General features: G+C 32.8%; 2 protein-coding genes across 6 annotated transcripts; one reads left to right on the top strand and one right to left on the bottom strand.

Annotated features, from left to right (window-relative positions):
• The first annotated feature begins 254 nt into the window (after positions 1 to 254).
• LOC100251686 (diphosphomevalonate decarboxylase 1) lies at positions 255 to 8836 on the top strand. The gene is made up of 10 exons (XM_002266363.4): positions 255 to 749; positions 3538 to 3736; positions 5057 to 5120; positions 5475 to 5538; positions 5634 to 5714; positions 6550 to 6636; positions 6917 to 7074; positions 7194 to 7242; positions 8115 to 8239; positions 8390 to 8836. Exons 1-10 carry the CDS (start codon positions 531 to 533, stop codon positions 8610 to 8612), a joined length of 1269 nt encoding a protein of 422 aa, XP_002266399.1. The 5' UTR covers positions 255 to 530; the 3' UTR covers positions 8613 to 8836.
• Positions 8837 to 9114: 278 nt separating this feature from the next.
• Positions 9115 to 13553, bottom strand: LOC100256822 (uncharacterized). 5 transcript variants are annotated; one of them, XM_059741447.1, is made up of 6 exons: positions 13499 to 13553; positions 12690 to 12824; positions 11454 to 11716; positions 11158 to 11369; positions 10570 to 10831; positions 9115 to 9607 (listed from the first exon to the last, which is right to left on the bottom strand). In XM_059741447.1, the coding sequence occupies exons 2-6, from the start codon at positions 12775 to 12777 to the stop codon at positions 9308 to 9310; spliced, it is 1125 nt and encodes a 374-aa protein (XP_059597430.1). In that variant the 5' UTR covers positions 12778 to 12824; positions 13499 to 13553; the 3' UTR covers positions 9115 to 9307. The 5 variants fall into 5 exon arrangements, with proteins under 5 accessions (XP_059597430.1, XP_010658793.1, XP_002266006.1 ...); XM_010660491.3 differs by lacking the exon at positions 13499 to 13553 and adding an exon at positions 13033 to 13495; XM_002265970.4 differs by lacking the exon at positions 13499 to 13553 and adding an exon at positions 13021 to 13279.
• Positions 13554 to 20412: the final 6859 nt, after the last annotated feature.

Below are 20412 nucleotides of genomic sequence, written 5' to 3'. Positions count from 1 at the left end.
GCACATCCTTGTTTTCCACACCTCTCCAATTTTTGTTTTTTTTTTTTCCCCATTTTTAAAATAAGAAATCTAAATTTGTATCCATGAGATTAACCCCCCATAAATATATAAAATTATTTTTCTATTAAAGAATCCATCTAAAAATTTAACTATCAAATTCTACCTTGGAGAAGATATTATTAATTTTCATGCTGGATTTTTGTCAGGGAAAATTGTATCAAACATTACCAGTTCTGGAAAATTATGTATAAATATTGTTGAATTAGAAAGCCAAATCAGTGGAAGAAAGAACCATTTTGATCCACAAAGGAAGCAAACACCTGAAAAAATAAAAAGAAAGTAAAATAAGAAATGAAAGAGGACTTGATGGTGGGAGGATGTCCCAAGAATGAAAAGGGAGTGGGGTTTGGCCGTTCAACAATTGATGTTGACAGCTCCCACTTCACTTCCTATTTAAACCCCCCACCATTCTCCAATTTTCATCTTTCTTAACTCTGAACTAAAACTCTCTTGGAATTTGGAATTCTGAAATGGCTGCTGATTCATCTCAGAAATGGATACTCATGACTACGGCCCAAACCCCCACCAATATAGCCGTGATCAAGTACTGGGGCAAGAGGGACGAAGCCCTGATTTTGGCCGTCAATGATAGCATCAGCGTCACACTTGATCCCCAGCACCTCTGCACCACTACCACTGTTGCTGTCAGTCCTATGTTTCAATCTGATCGCATGTGGCTTAATGGCAAGGTATCTTTTCTTCCTGTTTGCTTCTGGGGAAAACGGAGGGAAAGGGGTGGGATTGAGGTTTTTGGTTCTGGGTTTTTCGTTATTAAGTAAATGATATGAAATGGAATAGAATTTCAGTTAAAACGAGGCTAGTACGACTGTTTGACTGTTTGAGAGACATTGGATGTGGATCAAATGGTGAGGTGTATTTTTCTGGGTGTTTCGTTTTATGGTCTTTTGTTGTTTGGTTCTTGAGAAAATGGAGAAGTGCCGGATATGAGATTTTTGGAATTGGGTTCTTTTGCTCTTTTAGTAAATGAAATCTCGGTTAACCTGAATTCGATTTTTTGGAGAGATTGGATGTAGATCAAATAAAATGAAGAGGTTTGTTTCCCTGGGATTCTTTCTTTCTTTCTTTCTTTCTTTCATATATATATATATATATATATATATATATATATATATATATATATACATATTTTCTGGGTGCTCATGCTGTTTGGTTTTTGGGAAAATGGAAGGAAAGTGATGTGATGGAGGCTTTTGGTATTGGGTTTTCATTATTAGATAAAATGTTATGGAATTTCAGTTAAATTGAGTTCCAAGTTTTAGAAGCATTGGATGTGGCTCAAATACGGAGTGTAATTTCTTGGGGTTTTCCATTTTATGGTCTGCTGTTGTTGGATCTCAGGAAAAACAGGAGAAAAAAATGATGGAATTAAGGTTTTTGATATAGAGTTTTTTATTATTAAATAACATGAAATGAGATTTAAGTTAAAATATGGGTAATACTACTATTTGACCTTGGGAGAGATTGGATGTGGATCAAATGGGAAGGTATATCGTTCAGGGGTTTTTCATTTTTTGGTCTCTTATTGTTTAATTTTTTTGACAAAATGAAGGAAAGGGAGTGGTATTCAGGTTTTTGGTATTGGGTTATTCATTATTATAAACGAAGTGAAATGAAATTTCTAACTCAATTTAACTGTTTAGAGTGATATGATATGGTTTGATGAGGAGGTAATTTTTTATCGGGGTAGTTTTCTATATGGTGTGTTGTTTGTTTCCTGGGAAAATGGAGGAAAAATGGTGGAAGTCAGGTTTCACATTATTAAATAAATAAAATGAAATTTCAGTTAAACGAGCCTAGTATGACTATCGACCTTCGAGTAAAAAAATTGGGTGTTTGTTTTTGCATACTTTGGATAATTAGGAAAGGTTAAATAATAATAATAGGTAAAAAAATGAGGTGTTTCTTTTTGTATACTTTGGATAATTAGGAAAGGTTAAATAATAGTAGTAATGATGATAATAATAATAATGATAGTGATATTTTGAATCTTAAGCTTTATGGCATTTTCGGTTTCCACAAAATGAAAAACTCACACCATTCAAATCAAATACTTTGTATTTGTTTCAGTTTAGTGGGGGATATAAAAAAGGTACACCTGAACTAAGTCAAAATTAGTCCTGGTTGAATGGAGGCTTTTGTTTTCTCAGAAAAGTAAAATTTTTTCTGGTTGTTTCATGTGCCCTTCCTTTGGTTTTGAATAGAATTAAGGAATAAAATTTTAAGCCTATAACTTTTAATATCATCTGGGATTCCAGAAAAAAGTCACCTTCATGAAGTCAAATAGTTGGATTAATTTCAGTACTGAAAAGCTCACAAATATATTTGTTATGTAAGTTTCAAAATAAGTATTTCTTTTATGTTCTTAAATTTTTCTCATTGACCAAACTCAGCATTAGAAAACTAAGACCCTGTTAGGTAACTGTTTTTTAAACCAATTTTCTGTTTGGGGTGTTTTTAAAGGACATCTTTTAGTTGTTTTCACTTGTTTTCTAATAATTGTTTTAAAATATAATTATATAAATATGGAGAATGATTAAAAATAAAGTATTACATATAAAATTTATTTTTGAAACATTTTTTAAAAGCATAGAAAGCAGGTTTAAAACATTTCATGTTCTCAAAAAGATTTTTGTTTTATAAAATATCATAGAACAATTTTGAAAAAACTGTTCTCAAAAACTGTTTTTTTCAAAACAATTTTCGAAAATGCTTCTCAAACAAAGCCTAAGATATAGAAAATTTCTTGTTTTTGCCTTCCATTTTATCATAAAAATACTAAGAAAAAGATAAAAAGTTATTTGGCTACTATGTTCTTTTTGTTATCAAAATGAATCTCTTTTATGCTAAGGTGTCTCCTGTGTTTTTAACTGAACTCTCTCTTTCTCTCTCTCGTAATCATTTCTGGTATGCAATCTGAAACACATGTCACATCATTGTGTATCTCATATTCGTTTGCTCTCAGCCATGTAAACTTGGCTAAAGGTATGCTAGAGGGGCCTACAATATTTTAATCAAATGGTTGAATGAGAAAGAATTAAAATTATACTTCAATTACCAAGTATTGCTAGGTTGCAATATTTTATGATAAAATTATGTGGGACTCTTATATACATGGTAATATGCATGCTCAAGATTTGTGCTACCCCTCCTCAAATAGGGAACTATTGTCAATACACCCGATAGGAATTCCTATCCACAACTTCTCTGTTCCAGAAAAATGAAAAAACTAATGTTAACTGATTCAAATGTTTTAGTAGTAGTTCCAATTGAGTGGAGGGTTTTATTTCATGAGGTCCAAATAATAAAGCTATAAGATACAAATTAAGGTTTCTTTTCCGTTATTTTCCTACATTTTCTCAGAATCAAACATAGCAATAGCATTGATTTCTGTTTTTAGGACACTGTTTACCGCCATGTGTTGAGTGAGGTTTTCTTTGTTTTTTCTGGTTAGTATAGGAGATTTCCCTTTCTGGTGGTAGATACCAAAATTGTTTGAGGGAAATCCGCTCCCGAGCTAGCAAAATTGAGGATGAGAAGAAGGGTATTAAAATCACAAAAAAGGACTGGGAGAAATTGCATGTGCACATTGCTTCATACAACAATTTCCCCACTGCTGCTGGATTGGCTTCCTCAGCAGCTGGTTTTGCCTGCCTTGGTAACATACTCTTATTCTCTATTTTTCTTTTTGTGTGCAGGTGCATTTTTCTTGTGATAAATAAGCTTTGTGTTGTCAACATAAATTTATTGCCATTTTCTGTGATTCAATATATTTATAGGAGCAAATATTGAATATTGATGCCTGGAATATTTGTTAGTAGCAGGTTTCCTTGTTCTTAAGAATTGAAAGTAATAAGATGCTTGGAAAGGTTGGTTGGTTGTTAATAATTGTTTCTAGTTTTTCTTTTTGTCTTGAAGTTAGAGACTTTTATTTGGTGGTAGGACATGTTGGACCTTTTAGTCTTGACCAATTCAGAGATGGCATCATAGACCCTGGTGACAGGGATTGATTGCCTCTAAAGCTTAAACCCTATGGAAATTGAACAGGAGAACTCATATTGTTCTTTCATTAAACAAAACTATCCTTACCATGGTGTAATATTAAGATACAAAATCTTTTTTCATTTTTGGTTTCCTTTTCTTTTTTCTCCTTCTCTTTCCTTCAAGGGCTACAATTGGGTGGATTAGGTCAGGTTTAAAACCCAACATAACCTCAGTCTGGGTTGGAAGAGCTCAGGTTGGGTTAGTTTTATTGGGTTGCTTAGGTGAATATGATTCACGATATTTTGCCTACAAAAAAATGTAAAAAATTAATTTTTTTCCCCAACATATTCACCATACTTCTTAATGCCTCCATTACATTTTCCATTGACTTAACATACTCTTGTGAAGAATAATGCATCAATTGATAGGAATTGGAAAAGTTGCAATAATAACATAAAGCTTTGTGAAAGGTTCTTGATTCATTTTACAAGCCAAGGTGATATCTGTGCAAGGGCAATCTAAGTGACTATGAAACAGGACCAACTTTTGTGTCTCATATAGTGGCCCATGCTCATTTGAAACACTGGCTTTACAAGGTTTTTATGAGTCTGCTCACGCTCATTTGAAAAACTGGCTTTACAAGGTCTTTATGAATCTACCAGGCTGCTGCTGCTACTACTACTATTGTGGTCCACACTGATTTGAAACACTGGCTTTACAAGGTTTTTATATATCTGCTAGGGGAAACCTCTATTTGAAAAAGGCCTCTTTGCAGAATATCTTGAGTATGACATATTTTTTATCCATCTCTCTAGATTTGGATTATAACCACATGTTTTGTCCATATCTTTAGTTTTTCTATTTTTCTTCTTGAAGCCACTTGTTTATCATCTATTTCATCTTTTATATTTGCAGCTTGCTCTACATTCTAACTAATATGTAGATCAACAATCAGCCTGCTCTTGTTAACTAGTTACTGTATTTGCATTTGCAGTTTTTTCCCTTGCAAAGCTAATGAATGTACAAGAAGATCAGGGGAAGCTTTCTGCTATTGCAAGGTATTCTTTATAACTGACATATTTTCATTTACTTGCTTAAGGGTGATAACATATGATTATTTTGAACTGTTCAATTTGTCTTTTTACTGTTATCTTTAAGCATGTATTCCCACTTTCCTGCTTCTTTTAAACTGTTGTTTATAGAAATTATTTTTGACATTATATGAATTTAACTGTTGTATTTTAAAATATCGTAATAACTTTTAATTTATTATTTGATTTACAACTTCCCATAAAAATTGTGTATTACTATTATTATTATTATTTTCAGTTTCTTCATATATCAGGGTTTTAAGATGGCTAGTTAATATTGGTCACCACCAATTTCCAATTTTCTTTTTCATTCATATACAGGCAAGGTTCAGGCAGTGCTTGTCGCAGTTTATATGGGGGCTTCGTCAAGTGGGTCATGGGAAATGTAAGTTTGAGTTCTGAGGTTTATAAAGACACATTATTTGTTTGAACATCCAAATCTAATTTTAATTTTATTTTTTTATTTCTGGATAATTCAAGGAGGAGAATGGGAGTGACAGCATTGCAGTACAACTTCAAGATGAGAAGCACTGGGATGAACTTGTTATTATTATTGCCGTGGTATGTCCCTCCCTCCCCCCTCATATATAATGGATTTGAGAGTTCGAAGAGAGATTTCACTTCCTTGTTCCCAAGTTGAACTAAGTTTTTGAGCAATGAAGAATTCCATACAGCGACTCCATTCTCTCCACTTCCCAATCATAAAACAGCCAACGAACAATTTCCAACTTTTGGTTCCACTGGATGGTCTCTTATCACAAGGAACCATTTTGACCTGTATAGGTAGATTTGGCTTTTGGATTAGCACACATCTATTTTTCTTCTTTGATCAGACGTTGGACTTTGTATAAAGGATTTCTCATCCTTCTTTTTAGTTACCATTTAACATGCAATGAAATGGTTGTTTTTAATTTGAAAACTGAAAGAAAGAATGAGAGAAAGAAAAGAGGAAGATCTTTGTCACAAGAGGCAGTAAAATCTGAACCACCAACTGCTGGTGACAAATTGCATCTATTATCAAAATATTGAAATTTAAAATAAAGCCTTTAAAAGTGTCAATAAAACAACGATGCACCATTAGGAATCAAAACATTATCAAACGATGATTGCCTTGATGACAAAGATATTTTTAGAGTGAAAGCTGTGTGCAGTGTTTAATGCACAATCCTTATATTGATTAAGAGCCATAAATTGCAACACCAAAATTCAGAAAATGCACATTCCATTGACATAAAAATGATTTCAAAAGAAAAATATGTAGCAAGTGAACACTCAGTAACACCACAGGTGGGGAAACTATGAATGTTCAGAGATATATTGGGAATAGTTGTTGCATAATGTTTTCTTCCTCGCCCACTTTCTTTTGTGATTCCAATCTTGAATATGCTGATTCCAGGTAAGTTCACGGCAGAAGGAAACAAGTAGCACCTCAGGAATGCGTGATAGCGTTGAGACAAGTTTGCTTCTACAACATAGAGCAAAGGTGCCTGTTCAGACCCTACATCTCAATTTCTTCTACAATTCCTACACTACTACTACTAAAAATAATGATAAAGAAAAGATACTGTTTTCTCTGGTTGTATAGATGTCCTGGATTTTAAATAGCTTGAGTCCTATGAACTTAGATTTGAATGCATTGAATTTTATGGCCTCTTTTACTTGAGGGGTCCTTTTTTTCAATTTGATGTCTATGAACTTGTTTCATATCGTTGAGAATTGAAGCTAACTCATTATTTTCTTACTTATGTTTTGGATTCTCATAGGAAGTTGTTCCAAAACGCATAATTGAAATGGAAGAAGCCATAAAAAATCGTGATTTCCCGTCTTTTGCCCGTCTGACTTGCGCTGACAGTAATCAGTTCCATGCTGTCTGCCTGGATACAAGCCCTCCCATATTCTACATGAATGATACATCCCATAGGCAAGTTCATTTTTTCATCTTTTCAAATTTCTAATTTTAAGCACTTTAACATTTTTTTAATTAGCTTTTTCATTTTGAGTTGTACCATTAAATTTATGGACAATATTTTTATGGTTCAGGATAATCAGCTGTGTTGAAAAATGGAATCGCTCTGAAGGAACGCCTCAGGTTCATCCTCAAGTTTCTCTCTTTTTATTTTTTGGCTATCTTATTTGGAACTTTCTGCCTTCTGTTTTAATGATTAACATGGTGTTTACCCCTCATGACCTGATGACCTCAACGAGACTGCAGGAAAACTGCCTCTTAGGGTAAAGGTTGACAAGTATTTCTTCTAAAACATATGATAGCAGAGAGGTTTCTACTCTCTGCCAAAAAAACTTGGTAGCTGAAACTTCTCTGTGCGCATCAATAATCCTGTGTTATTTATGGCGAGGGATCTTACTTCTCTAATAATATTCATTGAAAACCTTTCTAAGCTTAGAATTTATCCATTGAAGTGCACAAAAGGAAAATATTTATCACAGACCTGCATGAGAAATCAGTATGTAATGTATTTTCCATCCTTTCCCCTTATAAAAAATTCATGAAAAATATTGAGTGGGACAAATCTTGAACTTGAAGCCAATTTCATCATTCTGTACAAAACTAATATTGCTTTCTCATATTCCTTGTTCTTTATCCTCCTGCAGATGGTATAAATCAATGACTTTGTAAAACCTGGGTTGAAACTTTGGCAAGAACCACTCACTACTTTATGTTATAGAAATTTTTGTGTGTAGAACTGTTTCTGAAGCCAACCATGTTTAGATTGAGCCCTTCCATCGTTCTTTGGTAATTATGTTAGATCTCCTGTGGAGTTCCTTGCTGTTCAGTTTCTCTTACAGCTATAATTTTGTTTTAATAGGAAAGGAAAAAAAGAAAAAAAAAAACAAATGGTCTAATAAGATAAGAGAGCAATTTCTGTATTGCTTGTCTGTATTTTCCTTGCATTAGCCTTCTTATTAGGTAAAAAGCTAGACTAATTTTTAGAATGTCAACAGGTGGCTTATACTTTTGATGCGGGGCCGAATGCAGTTCTGATTGCACGTGATAGAAAGGTCGCTGCAAATTTGCTTCAGAGGCTGCTTTACTACTTTCCTCCACATTCTGATACTGATTTGAACAGGTTCTGTAAGCAGATATTGGGTTTAAAATAGAACATTTATCATCCTTTGACTGGTGGGGAATTTAGGTGATAGTTATTGGTTACTGTATGGTCCTCCTGCTGCTGAGTTTCCTGATGAACCTTTTTTCCCCTTATCTTTTCTCTCTTCAGTTATGTTATTGGTGACAAGTCAATACTAGGAGATGTTGGGGTCGAGGAGATGAAGGATGTGGAAGCTTTGCCACCTCCTCCTGAAACTAAGGATCAAATTCCAGCTCAAAAGCAGAGAGGTGCTGTTAGTTACTTCATCTGCACAAGACCTGGGAAGGGACCAGTGTTGCTTTCTGATGAAAGTCAAGCCCTCCTTAACCCAGAATCTGGCCTCCCTAAGTAAGTTAGGAGGATGTTTTTTTTCACTGATGTGTGAGTCTTACTGGAGCCAAGTCAAATTTGTGGAGATGAACCTCAAAACTTCACTCTATGAACCCTCCCTTGCGGAGTGTAGTGTGTTGTTTTTTTGGCATGCACTGTAATTTAGTTTTTCTCTCAGCCAATTAGTGTTTTATGTACACTTAGATCTTCCTCAACAGGGCAAATAATAATTTGTTTCCCCAGACAGTTATTGTTCTTTTGGAACTCAAGCTAGCATTTAAAGTCTTCTTGTCTGGTTACTAAAAATATTATTTGCAATTATTGATTAGAATTGTGTGGAAATTGGATGCAGAAGGAGTTGAGGGCAAGTGGAGAGTGACAGCACCAACTTCCCAATCAAAGGGGAGAGATGATTGGAACAGTGTGATTCAGATTATAGCTTATGCTAACTCACCATTTATCTAATACCCAATTCCCAAGCTTAAGGTTAAAAGGCAAAGAAACTAGAAAAGTAAAGCAAGGGCTACAGGAATAACCATTGTATATCTCCTGCAGGAAGGCTATAGAGAGCAAAGCCACTCCAAATTTAGTGCCAAAACAAGAGAAAACAATGTTATACATTATTTCTGTTCATCAAATCTAAAAACTTTTTCTTTTTCTTCTCTTAACCTTTGACCCAGTTCACAAAGAGCTCTGTCCGGCCATGCCTAAACCTGACTACTTTTCCCCCAGTAAAAGTGCCTTTACTATAACATCAGTCATGCCATCTGCGATAGGAAACAAGTGCCCAGCACCTGGTACTTCATGGTACTGAATCCATGAAAGTTTCCCTGCAATATACCGTTGCAGCATAACAGGCACAAGGCCATCTTCATCACCTTGCCATATATGAACTGACCCTTCGTTGTTAGGAAAAGGGTTCTCAAGCTCCAGAGGATCAAACTCCCAGCTTCCAAATCCAATCATCAAATCACGGTGGATGGACTCAAATTCTCCTTGCTGACTTGCCTGAAGCATCTATAGAAAAAACTGAGTATTAAACAAGTAACAAATTCTGAATCGATCATAATTCACAATCAGCAGCTCATCAATAGTTTAGACAGCATTACAAACCCTTTGCAACCATTGCACCAATGGGGGTTCAGAACTTTTTCAAGTTTTGGAAACTCACTATAGAGTAAAATGAATGAATTGAAGTAAAGGTAAATTCTTCACCTACAACATCTTAAAAAATTAAGGACCTATTTGGAAACTGTTTTTTAGAACAGTTTTCAATTCTCCATAACAAAAAATAAAGAAAACACGTTTGACAAAATAAAAAACAGAGTGTTTTCAAAAAATATATTCTAATTGTTTTATGTTGTTTTCACTTGTTTTATGAGGATTGTCTAAGAAATATTTATACAAACATGTAAAATGATTAAAATAAAAAAGTAGATATAAAAATTATTTTTAAGACATATTTAAAAATATTAAAAACAGGTTAAAAAGATTTTAGGTTCCAAACAAACTTTTGTTCTACAAAAATCAAAAAACAATTTTTAAAAACTGTTTTCAAAAACTATTTTTCAGAATTATTTTAAAAAACAGTTATCAAACAAGTCCTAAGTTACATATTTGTAGAGGGATTTTTAAAAACCGTTTTCAAAAACTATTTTTCAGAATTATTTTAAAAAACAATTACCAAACAAGCCCTAAGTTACATATTTGTGGAGGGAGTATGTGTTTTTCCCTTCTATTACCTTACCTGCTACCAGCACGTGTATCACACAAAGCTTATTCACAATGCCCTAGGTTAGAACCATCCTCAAGGAAATATTGAACCAACCATACAACTCAACATTAAAATGTGATTCCATCACAAGATACCACTGTCTTAGTGGTGTTTGCTCGATTGTTATACACACAAATGCACACAAGCAGACTTGGTTATTGGTTTCTTTCCTTAGTAATGCAAAATGAAAAAAGTAGCTACTCACCAGGTGCCTTGGTCTTGCCGGCATCTGTTGGATAATTTCCATATCTTTGCGAGAGAGTTGAGGCTTTCCGCCAATCACACTTGAAGCAGGAAACAGTTTCTGGGTGTTCCACCAGTAGGTGAGCCATGGAGTATAGTGTGCAACACGAAGTGCCCACTGGTCCTGGGGAAATTGTTGGTAGTAGGCTTCTTTAGATAAATTGGCAGGAAACCCTGGCCACCAGTAGTTTATGACTGGAGCGATCAATGTTGCTCCTGCTAGCCTGCCAGAATCATAAACCTGATAATAACAAAACTTTTGAAGGAATATATAAGGAGAAAATGACAAGGAGCACTTGACCAGGATCACTCCAGACTTCTGAACAAATATCCAATTTTATCGCATTCAACCTATTGTATCCTCCCATTTTTTCCTAAGATGCATTGTGTTTTCTCCCCTTCAAATTTGTTCTTGAAAACTTCCTATCAGACTGAAAATGTTTTCTCAAATAATTCCCAGATTTTGGACTACTTCTCAAGGTAAATAAAATCCCGAAGTGAGAACTTGCAGTATGATCAAGTAAAGCATAAACTCAGTGACAGTCATTACCGATGGGGGATGTACTTGAGGCAGCCCCAAACAGCCTGGCCTCCCATAGAATACCCTACTACATAAAATTTAGGTCCAAGTTCCAACTGATCAGCAAGCTCTTCCACATCCAACGCCAAGCTCTTCATCGTTCGCTTCGGATTTGGATCACTTTCTCCATAGCCTGGTCTGTCAAAAGATACAACGTATACCCCTAGTTCTTCAACACTTCCCTATATTAACACACCATAGGGTCAATTAATACAAACAATTAAAGTCTTAAAACAAACAAAGCATGCACAATTTCGACTCAGTACCGGCGACATGTGTGTTCCAATTATCGCTTCATGTCTGGTGCTGCCAAATCCATGAAAGAATATAATCTTATATTTGGCCACTTGTTTTGAGACACCATGTTCCTTGTAGGCCAAATGCCTTCCATCCCTCAGCTTTATTCTATGTGCCGTAATGGCTGGCCCGCCTGGGGAACCACAGATTTTGGGTGGCGGAGGACGGGCAGCCTGATATCCCCATGACAACAACCCAATCAACAAGACCAGTATAATATTCTTTAACATCCCTGTGAAAAAAATTAAAGACAATGACCCAATTTGGAGAAGAATGTTAAATAGACTCTAAAGCTTGAAAACAATATGCAATAGTAGGACTCACTAGACAGATGAACCAATTTGATGCTAAATTTCAGATTAAATCAGTGGAAAAAATCAAGTTATCAAAGTGAACTTGATTTGTAGGAAGAACTGGAATTGCAAACAGGGGTAATTTGGATAATTGTCATGGAAAAAAATTACAGAGATCTGTGAAGTAAGCAACTTTGTGGCTTATATGTGTCAAATTTGGTATCAAGACACAATTCATTTCATACACAAAATGAAAAATGAAATCCAATGGAATCGTTCTTTTTTGTTATTTTTGTGCAGCATCTGAAGCAAGTAGTTACACAGTGCAGTAGATATCTGAAGTATGGGCAGGAAAAAGAAACACAAGGATCACCATAAAAAATGTAGAAAAAAAATTATAAATCCTATATTTCTTGAGAAAGAAAAGATGATCCTGCAATTTGTACAAACATGTGAGGCACAAAGACCAAATTCTATATGAAACAAAAACGGGAAATTTTCATTTATTCCATCCTAAAATGCCCTGATTTGGCTGATTTTTTAAGAACCGCTTTCCATTCAAATTCAGTCTTCATTAAACTGGTTTTCCATTAGATTCTGTTTGGCAGCTGAGAAATCATGCAATAGAAAAGAAAAGAAAAACTCCAATTTTTAAAGGATTGGTTGGAATTGGCTATTATCACAATTTTTTTTCCCCTTTACCTCTAGTTTCTCAGCGACCAAATGGAGCATTCCTAAAATTAAGAACGCAGGCCGAAACATACACCAAGACAAAAACCAAAATGGCTGCCGACACAGAAAATGAAGAAATTTCATTGAAAAAGAGAAAGAAATGAAAGCAACCCATTAAACAGCACACCAAATGAAACACAGGAGAGAGGAACAGAGAGAGAGAGAGAGAGAGAGAGAGACCTGAAGGGAGCTTAGAGGTGTTATGACGAGACTTTCTGGTGTGAGACCTCGCAGAAGCAGCTGATATTTTCCTGCTAACTCCAGCCATTTCTCACAATCTTCACCACTTCTTTTATACCACAATTTACACAAGACCTGCACCAAACCCACCTCATAAAATCTCACAATGTCTCAGCAAATTTTCCGCGGAGTTTAAAAGTGGGTAAACCACCTCAACAATAAATAGAACATGCTTCAGAAAAAGACCAAAAATCCTTATAGAAAATAGAAAATGGGAGTCTGAAAAAAGAACCGAGACTTTTGGTAAAGTAACTTGTAAGATGAGAGAGACCAGGAGAGAGACCAGATTAGATTTGATTCAAAGGAAAACAGCCACATGCTCCCAAAAGATGAGGGACTTTGGCTTTGATCTGCTTGTCTCTTTCTACTGCTGCCTTGTCCCCTATTGTTACACTACACTTTACAATGTTGCAATGATGCAATCAAAGATACGCTCTCCATTAGTCTTATTATAATGTTTAATGTTTTTGAATCAAACTCCCTAACCCCATTTTATACAACACACACCATCTCTAACATTCAATCCTTCCAGAAGTTCCCCAAATCCCCGTTCTTGACTAGACCCATATATTCATAACCAATTCTTGGTCCAAACTTGTGCCCAAAGATTGTGTAGAGTAGAGTTTATGATTGTGGGATGGGCCTAACAAATCTTGATCAATAATCTAACGCCATATTTCAAAGTCTACATATCTCACAAAGGATGCTTTTGAACAGTAGAACCTGGTTTAGACCAAATGCTTACTGACCTTTTAATATTAAGAGAGGATTATAATCACCCAAACCAATATTATTCCAAATCTTTCTTTTTTTCTAATAAATATTGTTGTACTCTTTATCATTTTCCTTTTCATCTTATCTCATTAAACCCCTAAATCTAAACCAGAAAGTCATTGATTGGAAGGAGAGGGCTTGGGTTAGATGAAGAAGTTAATTGAGATAGACCTGGAGTCAAAAGGATGCATTTGGTTTCAGAAATTAAACAAGGGTAATAATTAAAGTAAAAAAAAGGTAAAAAAAATTGATTGGAAGGGGAGGGTTTGGGTTGGATGAAGAAGTTATTGAGATAGACCCGGAATGAAAAGGATGCATTTGGTTTCAAAATTTGACCATGGAATTAAACAAGGGAAATAATTAAAGTTTGCTATCATTGTCATGAATCATCAAGACATCAACAGTATAAAAATTCTAATAATTAGTAATGCCATTTTTGTGAAATCATACTAAATTGTGGTTGAAGGCACCATATCTCACAAAATCATGCCTTCTAACGTTGATTTTCATTATCATAAATCAAGTCACCATAGCATCACTTGTTGCCCCTATCACCCTTCATAATCTATACTGAGTAGCTAATTTATTTTTCATTATTTCTTTTTTTTTCTTTTTTAATTTAATTTACCCATATTAGTTTATTAATTATTAAGGGTTTATTTTGGATAAAAGACATTTCTAGTTAAGTCCTTCATTTTTTTTAATATCAAGTAGGAATACACGTGCGATGCATGTGCACACATGAGTGATGTGTGGTTGATAGTGGTATTTAATTTAGGGAAAACTGATCAAAAGGGACACCCCCGATAAAAATCCCTCAATATTGTAAAACTAACCCCCCCAACCCACTTTTAATTTATTATTCCAATATCATGTGTCACAATTTAATCTTTTATTCTAAGTTATGTGCATTTGCTTTTTATAGCCGTCTAAATTTAATTCTTTAATAATTCTTTATTAATATAATATTTGAAAATGTTTTTTTAATAATAAATGTGTATTATTATAATATTAATAATTTGGGGCCATTTGATGATATTTTTTAAAATTGTTTTCAAAATAGAGAACAAGAAAACAATTTTTAAAAATCAAGAGGGTTTAGTAAGATGTTTTAAAAATTAGTTTTTTTTATTTAAATAAAAAGCTTATTTGGATGAAAGAATTTGTATTGTTTTTAAACATGATGTCTCACTTAATTTTATAAATTTAATATATAATAATATCAAATCAAATTCAAGTTAAGTCTTATTAAAAAATAAAAATTAAATCTACAATTATGTGTGAGTTAAAGATAAATAATTTTTTTTAAATTAATTATGAAACAATTTTTTTATTCTAGTGAAACAAAAATTACTATAAAATAAAAATAATCTTAATATTCATTTTTAATATAAGTCAAATAAGTACTTTAATTTTATTTTTTTATTTTTACCATGATTTCTTATGCTTGTTTTTAGAATTTTTTTTTTAAATTAAAGAACCAAAAATAGTTTTAAAATGTTTTATAAAAATAAGGATATTTGGTAAGTTGTTTTTATAAAAGGATTTTAAAAATAAAAAACAAAAAGTCTTGTTTGGATAAATTGTTTCTTAAAAAACAATTGGTTTGATTTTGTAAAAACATTTTAAATTCAATTTATATAATATTAATTAATTAAATTTAATTGAGGTCTTATTGAAAATGAAAATAATTTTGTTCTTAAAAATAAATAGTTTTTAGTAAAACATAAACAGTAATATTATAATAAAATCATAAACTATATTTTTAGTAGAAAATATACTATTTTATTATATGTTAGTAATATTATAAAAACAATGTTTCTAGTGTTTTATAAAAATAAAGGTGTTTGGTAAGTTGTTTTTAAAAATAGTTTTCAAAAATAAAAAATAAAAACTTATTTGGATTAGTTGTTTTTAAAAATAATATTTTTTAGTTTTGTAAAAATATTGTAAATTCAATTTATATAATATAAATTTAATTTAATTCAAAATTTTATTAAAAATGGAAATAGTTTTGTAATTACAAATAAAATAAAAATAAATAATTTTTAGTAAAACATGAATAATAATATTACAATAGAATCATAAATTATATTTTTATAAAAAAAATACTATTTTAGTATAGGTTAGAAACATAAGGATATTAATATTTTCATAAATTTAGTTAAAAATGAACAATAATAATTTTAATAATATTTTATTTAAAATAAATGATGAGTAAAGTTTAACTTTTTTTAACATGTAAATGAGTCAAGTTTTTCATTTCATGCACACATTTAGTGTACATAATATTCTAAAATATTTTAATTTAATTTTTAATTAATTAGATCGGTTTTTTGAGTTCCAATTATTTTTAAAAATTGTTCAACTCATTAATAAATTTAAAACAAAATATCACTTGATTTGAAGTTCATTTTTATAGTGAGAAAATATATGAAAATATAATTATGTGCAAAATAAATCATTTTTAAAAATTATCAAACTTATTAATGAATTTAACGCATAAGTCTTGTTTAATTTGGAGCGAGCTTACTTGGTTAAAAAAAAATAAAGAATAATGATTTTATGTAGAAGAGAAATAATAAAATCATTTTAAACCAAATTTTATTTATTAATTTCTAATATTGATTGGATCATTACTTGAGTTTTAAGTTTTCTTAAAAAATTACTAGAATCGAATGAATCTAACACATTAATTATTATTTAATTTGGAGTTCATTTGCCTAATGAAAAAAAAAATCATAAAATAAGGATTATATATAAAAAAAGAAACAATAAAGTCACTCTAAATTAATTTTTGTCCATAAATTTTGTATTAATGTTCACTATTTGATTTTAAAATTATTTTAAAAAAGTATAAACTCATTAATAATCCAATGCATTAAGTCTTGCTTAATTTCGAGTTTATTTACCTAATAAAAACATTTGTATATATATATATATATATATATATATATATATATATATATATATATATATATATATATATATATATATATATATATAAAATAAATTTTAGTCTATAACTTATTAATGATATTGAGTTCCATCACTTTTTAGTATTAATTAAATTGGTTTTAAGTTTCAAATTATTTTTAAAAATTTATAAATTTTATATATCAAGTATAGTTTTTTTTTAAATTTATTTGCTTAATGAAAAAATTAAAGAAGTTAAAAAAATTAGAAAAATTATATGTAATTTAATGGAAGATCATATTTTAATAGATATTTTAGATCGTGAAAAGAGAAAGAAAATGATATCATATTTAATTTTATTTATTTTTTATGTTTTTTAAAATTTTATATGTTTTTCTTTCATTTTTTTAAACTTGTGAAAACAACTTGGCTATTCCTTTTTACCTACTTCAAATAAAACCATTCTTCTAAAAAATATACTACATGTTCCAAGCATTACAAAAAATACTGTAAGTGTCTCAAAAATTGCTTGTGACAATGATGTGTTTTTTTTTTTTTTTAATTTCATATCACTCAATGCTTCATTTTTGCTTCAAAAGAGAATCAAGAATGAACTTGTAGACATAAAAAAATTAGTGGATTAAATTACCACTAATTTGATCTTCTAAAAAAAAAAAATCATCTTATGGATAAGTCTCTCATTTTATGGATAAGTCTCTCTCATCTCCAACTATAAAAGGATAATAATAATAAGAAGAAAATTATTATTATTATTATTATTATTATTATTATTATTATTATCTTGTTGATAAAACTTCCGGATAAGAAAATTTGCTAAAATTAAAGAACTAAATCCCTTGAATTAAGCAACTAGAATTGGGGAATTTGAAATTCAAATTCTCTATCTTCACCTATAAATAGAGATGTCTTCCATCAACGAGAGGGAGAAAGGAAGAAATTGAGAAACAAGAAAAACTCCAAAAAGGAAAATCCTCAGGAGAAATCCAAAAGCAACTTCGTACGGGGAAAAAGGCTTCACAACAAAAGAAAGAGCTTCATCAAATCTCCCTACAAGTTTGGTAAACGACAAAAGAACTAATACAATCATTCTTTGCCATTCAACAAGGTCATTTGAGAATAAGCCATTTGTGGCTCTCAATTGATCTTCGAAATCAAGAAAACATCATCGTCATCTTCCAAAGTGTGATTAAGGCAAAATAATCAGGGGAAAATATTCTTTGTTGGAAAGAATATTATTTCTGAGATTGTACCCGCGATATTCTTAAATTTAATAAATCATTTGTTCGCGTTATTTTTCCTATTTTATTTTGCTAATTTTTGCAGGATAAAATTTTACGAAATTTGTGCGTACAAATTTCTGGCATGCCTAGTGGGACCTCTCTACCTCTCATCTCTTTTGTTAGAAGAATAATTTCTACTATGTCGATGGCACCTAAAAGAACTCAAGTTATGCATGTCAACAAGGGCAATGACAAGATCATCATTGCACAATCAACACATAACACTGCTATAGTTCCTATGACTCGTAGTAAAGCAAAATCAACATCTTCAATCTCAACAAAACAAACAAGTGAGTCTGCTTGTTTGCTAAAACAGGTAAGAACACGCGATGAGCACCAACCACTCATCACCTTAGTTTCTCTGAGGGTAAAGGGCCATAGTCCTCATAGTAGGGGAAAACTCCCTTCAACACTACAAGACTTTGGGGGCAAATCTCCTTGTTCTATTACCGATACCAACTCTAGCACTAGGTCACCAATTGGAATGTCAAAGGAGGAAAACTACTCCAATCATTCTGACTCTTTTACTTCTCCCTTCTCGATGACCATGCCGGGAATGACAACAGACACTACGTCTGTAGAAGAGCAATTGGAAGAGATGGCCCGCACCATCGCCAAACTCACCAAGATGGTCGAAGAGAAGGATATGCAGATAGCCTCCCTCATAAACAAGGTTGAGGCACAAGTACAAAATACGGGTGAGTCAAGTCACGGACTCAACCACTCTTCGAATGTTGCATCTCCTCTCGATGATGCGCCACATATGTATAGGACAATGCTAGGTGAAAGACAAACGATGGAATCTGCCTCAATGGCATCATTATCTATCCAACAACTTCAGGACATGATAACTAACACCATTAGGGCGCAGTACGGTGGACCCTCACAGAGTACGCTCATGTACTCTAAACCTTACACTAAGAGGATTGATAACCTACGTATGCCTATGGGTTATCAACCTCCAAAATTTCAATCATTTGATGGAAAAGGCAATTCAAAACAACATGTTGCCCATTTCGTTGAAACTTGTAACAATACAGGTACAAATGGTGACTTATTAGTTAAACAATTCGCCCATTCTCTTCGAGGGAATGCTTTCGATTGGTACATAGACCTTGCACCAGAGTGTATCGATAGTTGGGACCAAATGGAACGTGAATTCCTCAACCGTTTCTATAGCACTTGACGAACTGTAAGTATGATGGAACTTACTAACACTAAGCAATGGAAAGATGAACCGGTTGTAGACTATATTAACCGTTGGCGTTCCTTAAGCCTCGACAGCAAAGATAGATTATCTGAGGTATCAGCTGTGGAGATGTGCATACAAGGAATGCATTGGGGTCTCTTATACATTCTCTAAGGGATACAACCCTGTACCTTTGAAGAATTAGCTACCCGAGCACATGACATGGAGCTCAGCATAGCCAACCATGATGCTAAAAATGACCTTATCATTGAGCAGCATAGAGAAAGACACAATGGGAAAACAAGTGATAAGAATTCAATAAAACCCATCTAGGAGTCAATGACGGTAAATATGACTCCTATCAAAATCTCAATACAAGATAAAAAGAAGGAAATAAAAGAGGCTAGACTAAGTTAAACAATTCGCCCGTTCTCTTCGAGGGAATGCTTTCGATTGGTACATAGACCTTGCATCAGAGTGTATCGATAGTTGGGACCAAATGGAACGTGAATTCCTCAACCGTTTCTATAGCACCTGACAAACTGTAAGTATGATGGAACTTACTAACACTAAGCAATGGAAAGATGAACCGGTTGTAGACTATATTAACCGTTGGTGTTCCTTAAGCCTTGACAGCAAAGATAGATTATCTGAGGTATCAGCTGTGGAGATGTGCATACAAGGAATGCATTGGGGTCTCCTATACATTCTCTAAGGGATACAACCCCGTACCTTTGAAGAATTAGCTACCCGAGCACATGACATGGAGCTCAGCATAGCCAACCATGATGCTAAAAATGACCTTATCATTGAGCAGCATAGAGAAAGACACAATGGGAAAACAAGTGATAAGAATTCAATAAAACCCATTTAGGAGTCAATGACGGTAAATATGACTCCTATCAAAATCTCAACGCAAGATAAAAAGAAGGAAATAAAAGAGGCTAGACTAACCTAGGAAAATGAGAGGTGTCGGTTAAGATTGAAGGAATTAGAGGAGAAGAAGTATCATTTTCCTGACTCAAATGTGTCTAGAATGTTGGAAGACCTACTCTAGAAAAATGTTATGGAGCTACCTGAGTGCAAGCGTCCAGAAGAAATGGGTCATGTTAATGATCCGAACTATTGTCATTACCATCGAATCATCAATCACCCAATGGAGAAATGTTTCATCTTAAAAGATCTTATAATGAAACTTGCAAAACAAGGAAGAATTCATCTAGATCTAGATGAAGTAGTAGAGTCAAATCATGCTACAGTCACATTTGGGTCCCTTGATCTTGTTTTGTTACATGTTCCACCTAAGACATGGGGGCATGCACCGATACTATCTAATGAGAGTCATTGAAACCAAAGCAAACACAAGTGTCATATCAAGACACCATTCGTCACTTCCATTTTGAGAATAAATCAATGTTGTATAATGAAGAAGGTTGGACATTGGTGACACGAAGAAGACCTCACAAGAAGCAAGAATCTCATC

Source organism: Vitis vinifera, chromosome 13 (assembly GCF_030704535.1).
Source record: "Vitis vinifera cultivar Pinot Noir 40024 chromosome 13, ASM3070453v1".
Classification (NCBI taxonomy): domain Eukaryota; kingdom Viridiplantae; phylum Streptophyta; class Magnoliopsida; order Vitales; family Vitaceae; genus Vitis; species Vitis vinifera.
This window is presented reverse-complemented; position numbering and strand designations above follow the sequence as displayed.

What these genes read in the sequence shown, in the direction of transcription:
- LOC100251686 (XM_002266363.4), top strand. Translation starts at nt 531, where the DNA reads ATGGCTGCTGATTCATCTCAGAAATGGATACTCATGACTACGGCCCAA. An exon ending in GCATGTGGCTTAATGGCAAG is followed by an intron (nt 750 to 3,537) that starts GTATCTTTTCTT and finishes TGGTTAGTATAG; the next exon opens with GAGATTTCCCTTTCTGGTGG. An exon ending in TCTGATACTGATTTGAACAG is followed by an intron (nt 8,240 to 8,389) that starts GTTCTGTAAGCA and finishes TTCTCTCTTCAG; the next exon opens with TTATGTTATTGGTGACAAGT.
- LOC100256822 (XM_059741447.1), bottom strand. Translation starts at nt 12,777, where the DNA reads ATGGCTGGAGTTAGCAGGAAAATATCAGCTGCTTCTGCGAGGTCTCAC. An exon ending in CACCTCTAAGCTCCCTTCAG is followed by an intron (nt 11,717 to 12,689) that starts GTCTCTCTCTCT and finishes TTTTTTTCACAG; the next exon opens with GGATGTTAAAGAATATTATA. An exon ending in CTCAAGTACATCCCCCATCG is followed by an intron (nt 10,832 to 11,157) that starts GTAATGACTGTC and finishes TGATTCTGGCAG; the next exon opens with GCTAGCAGGAGCAACATTGA.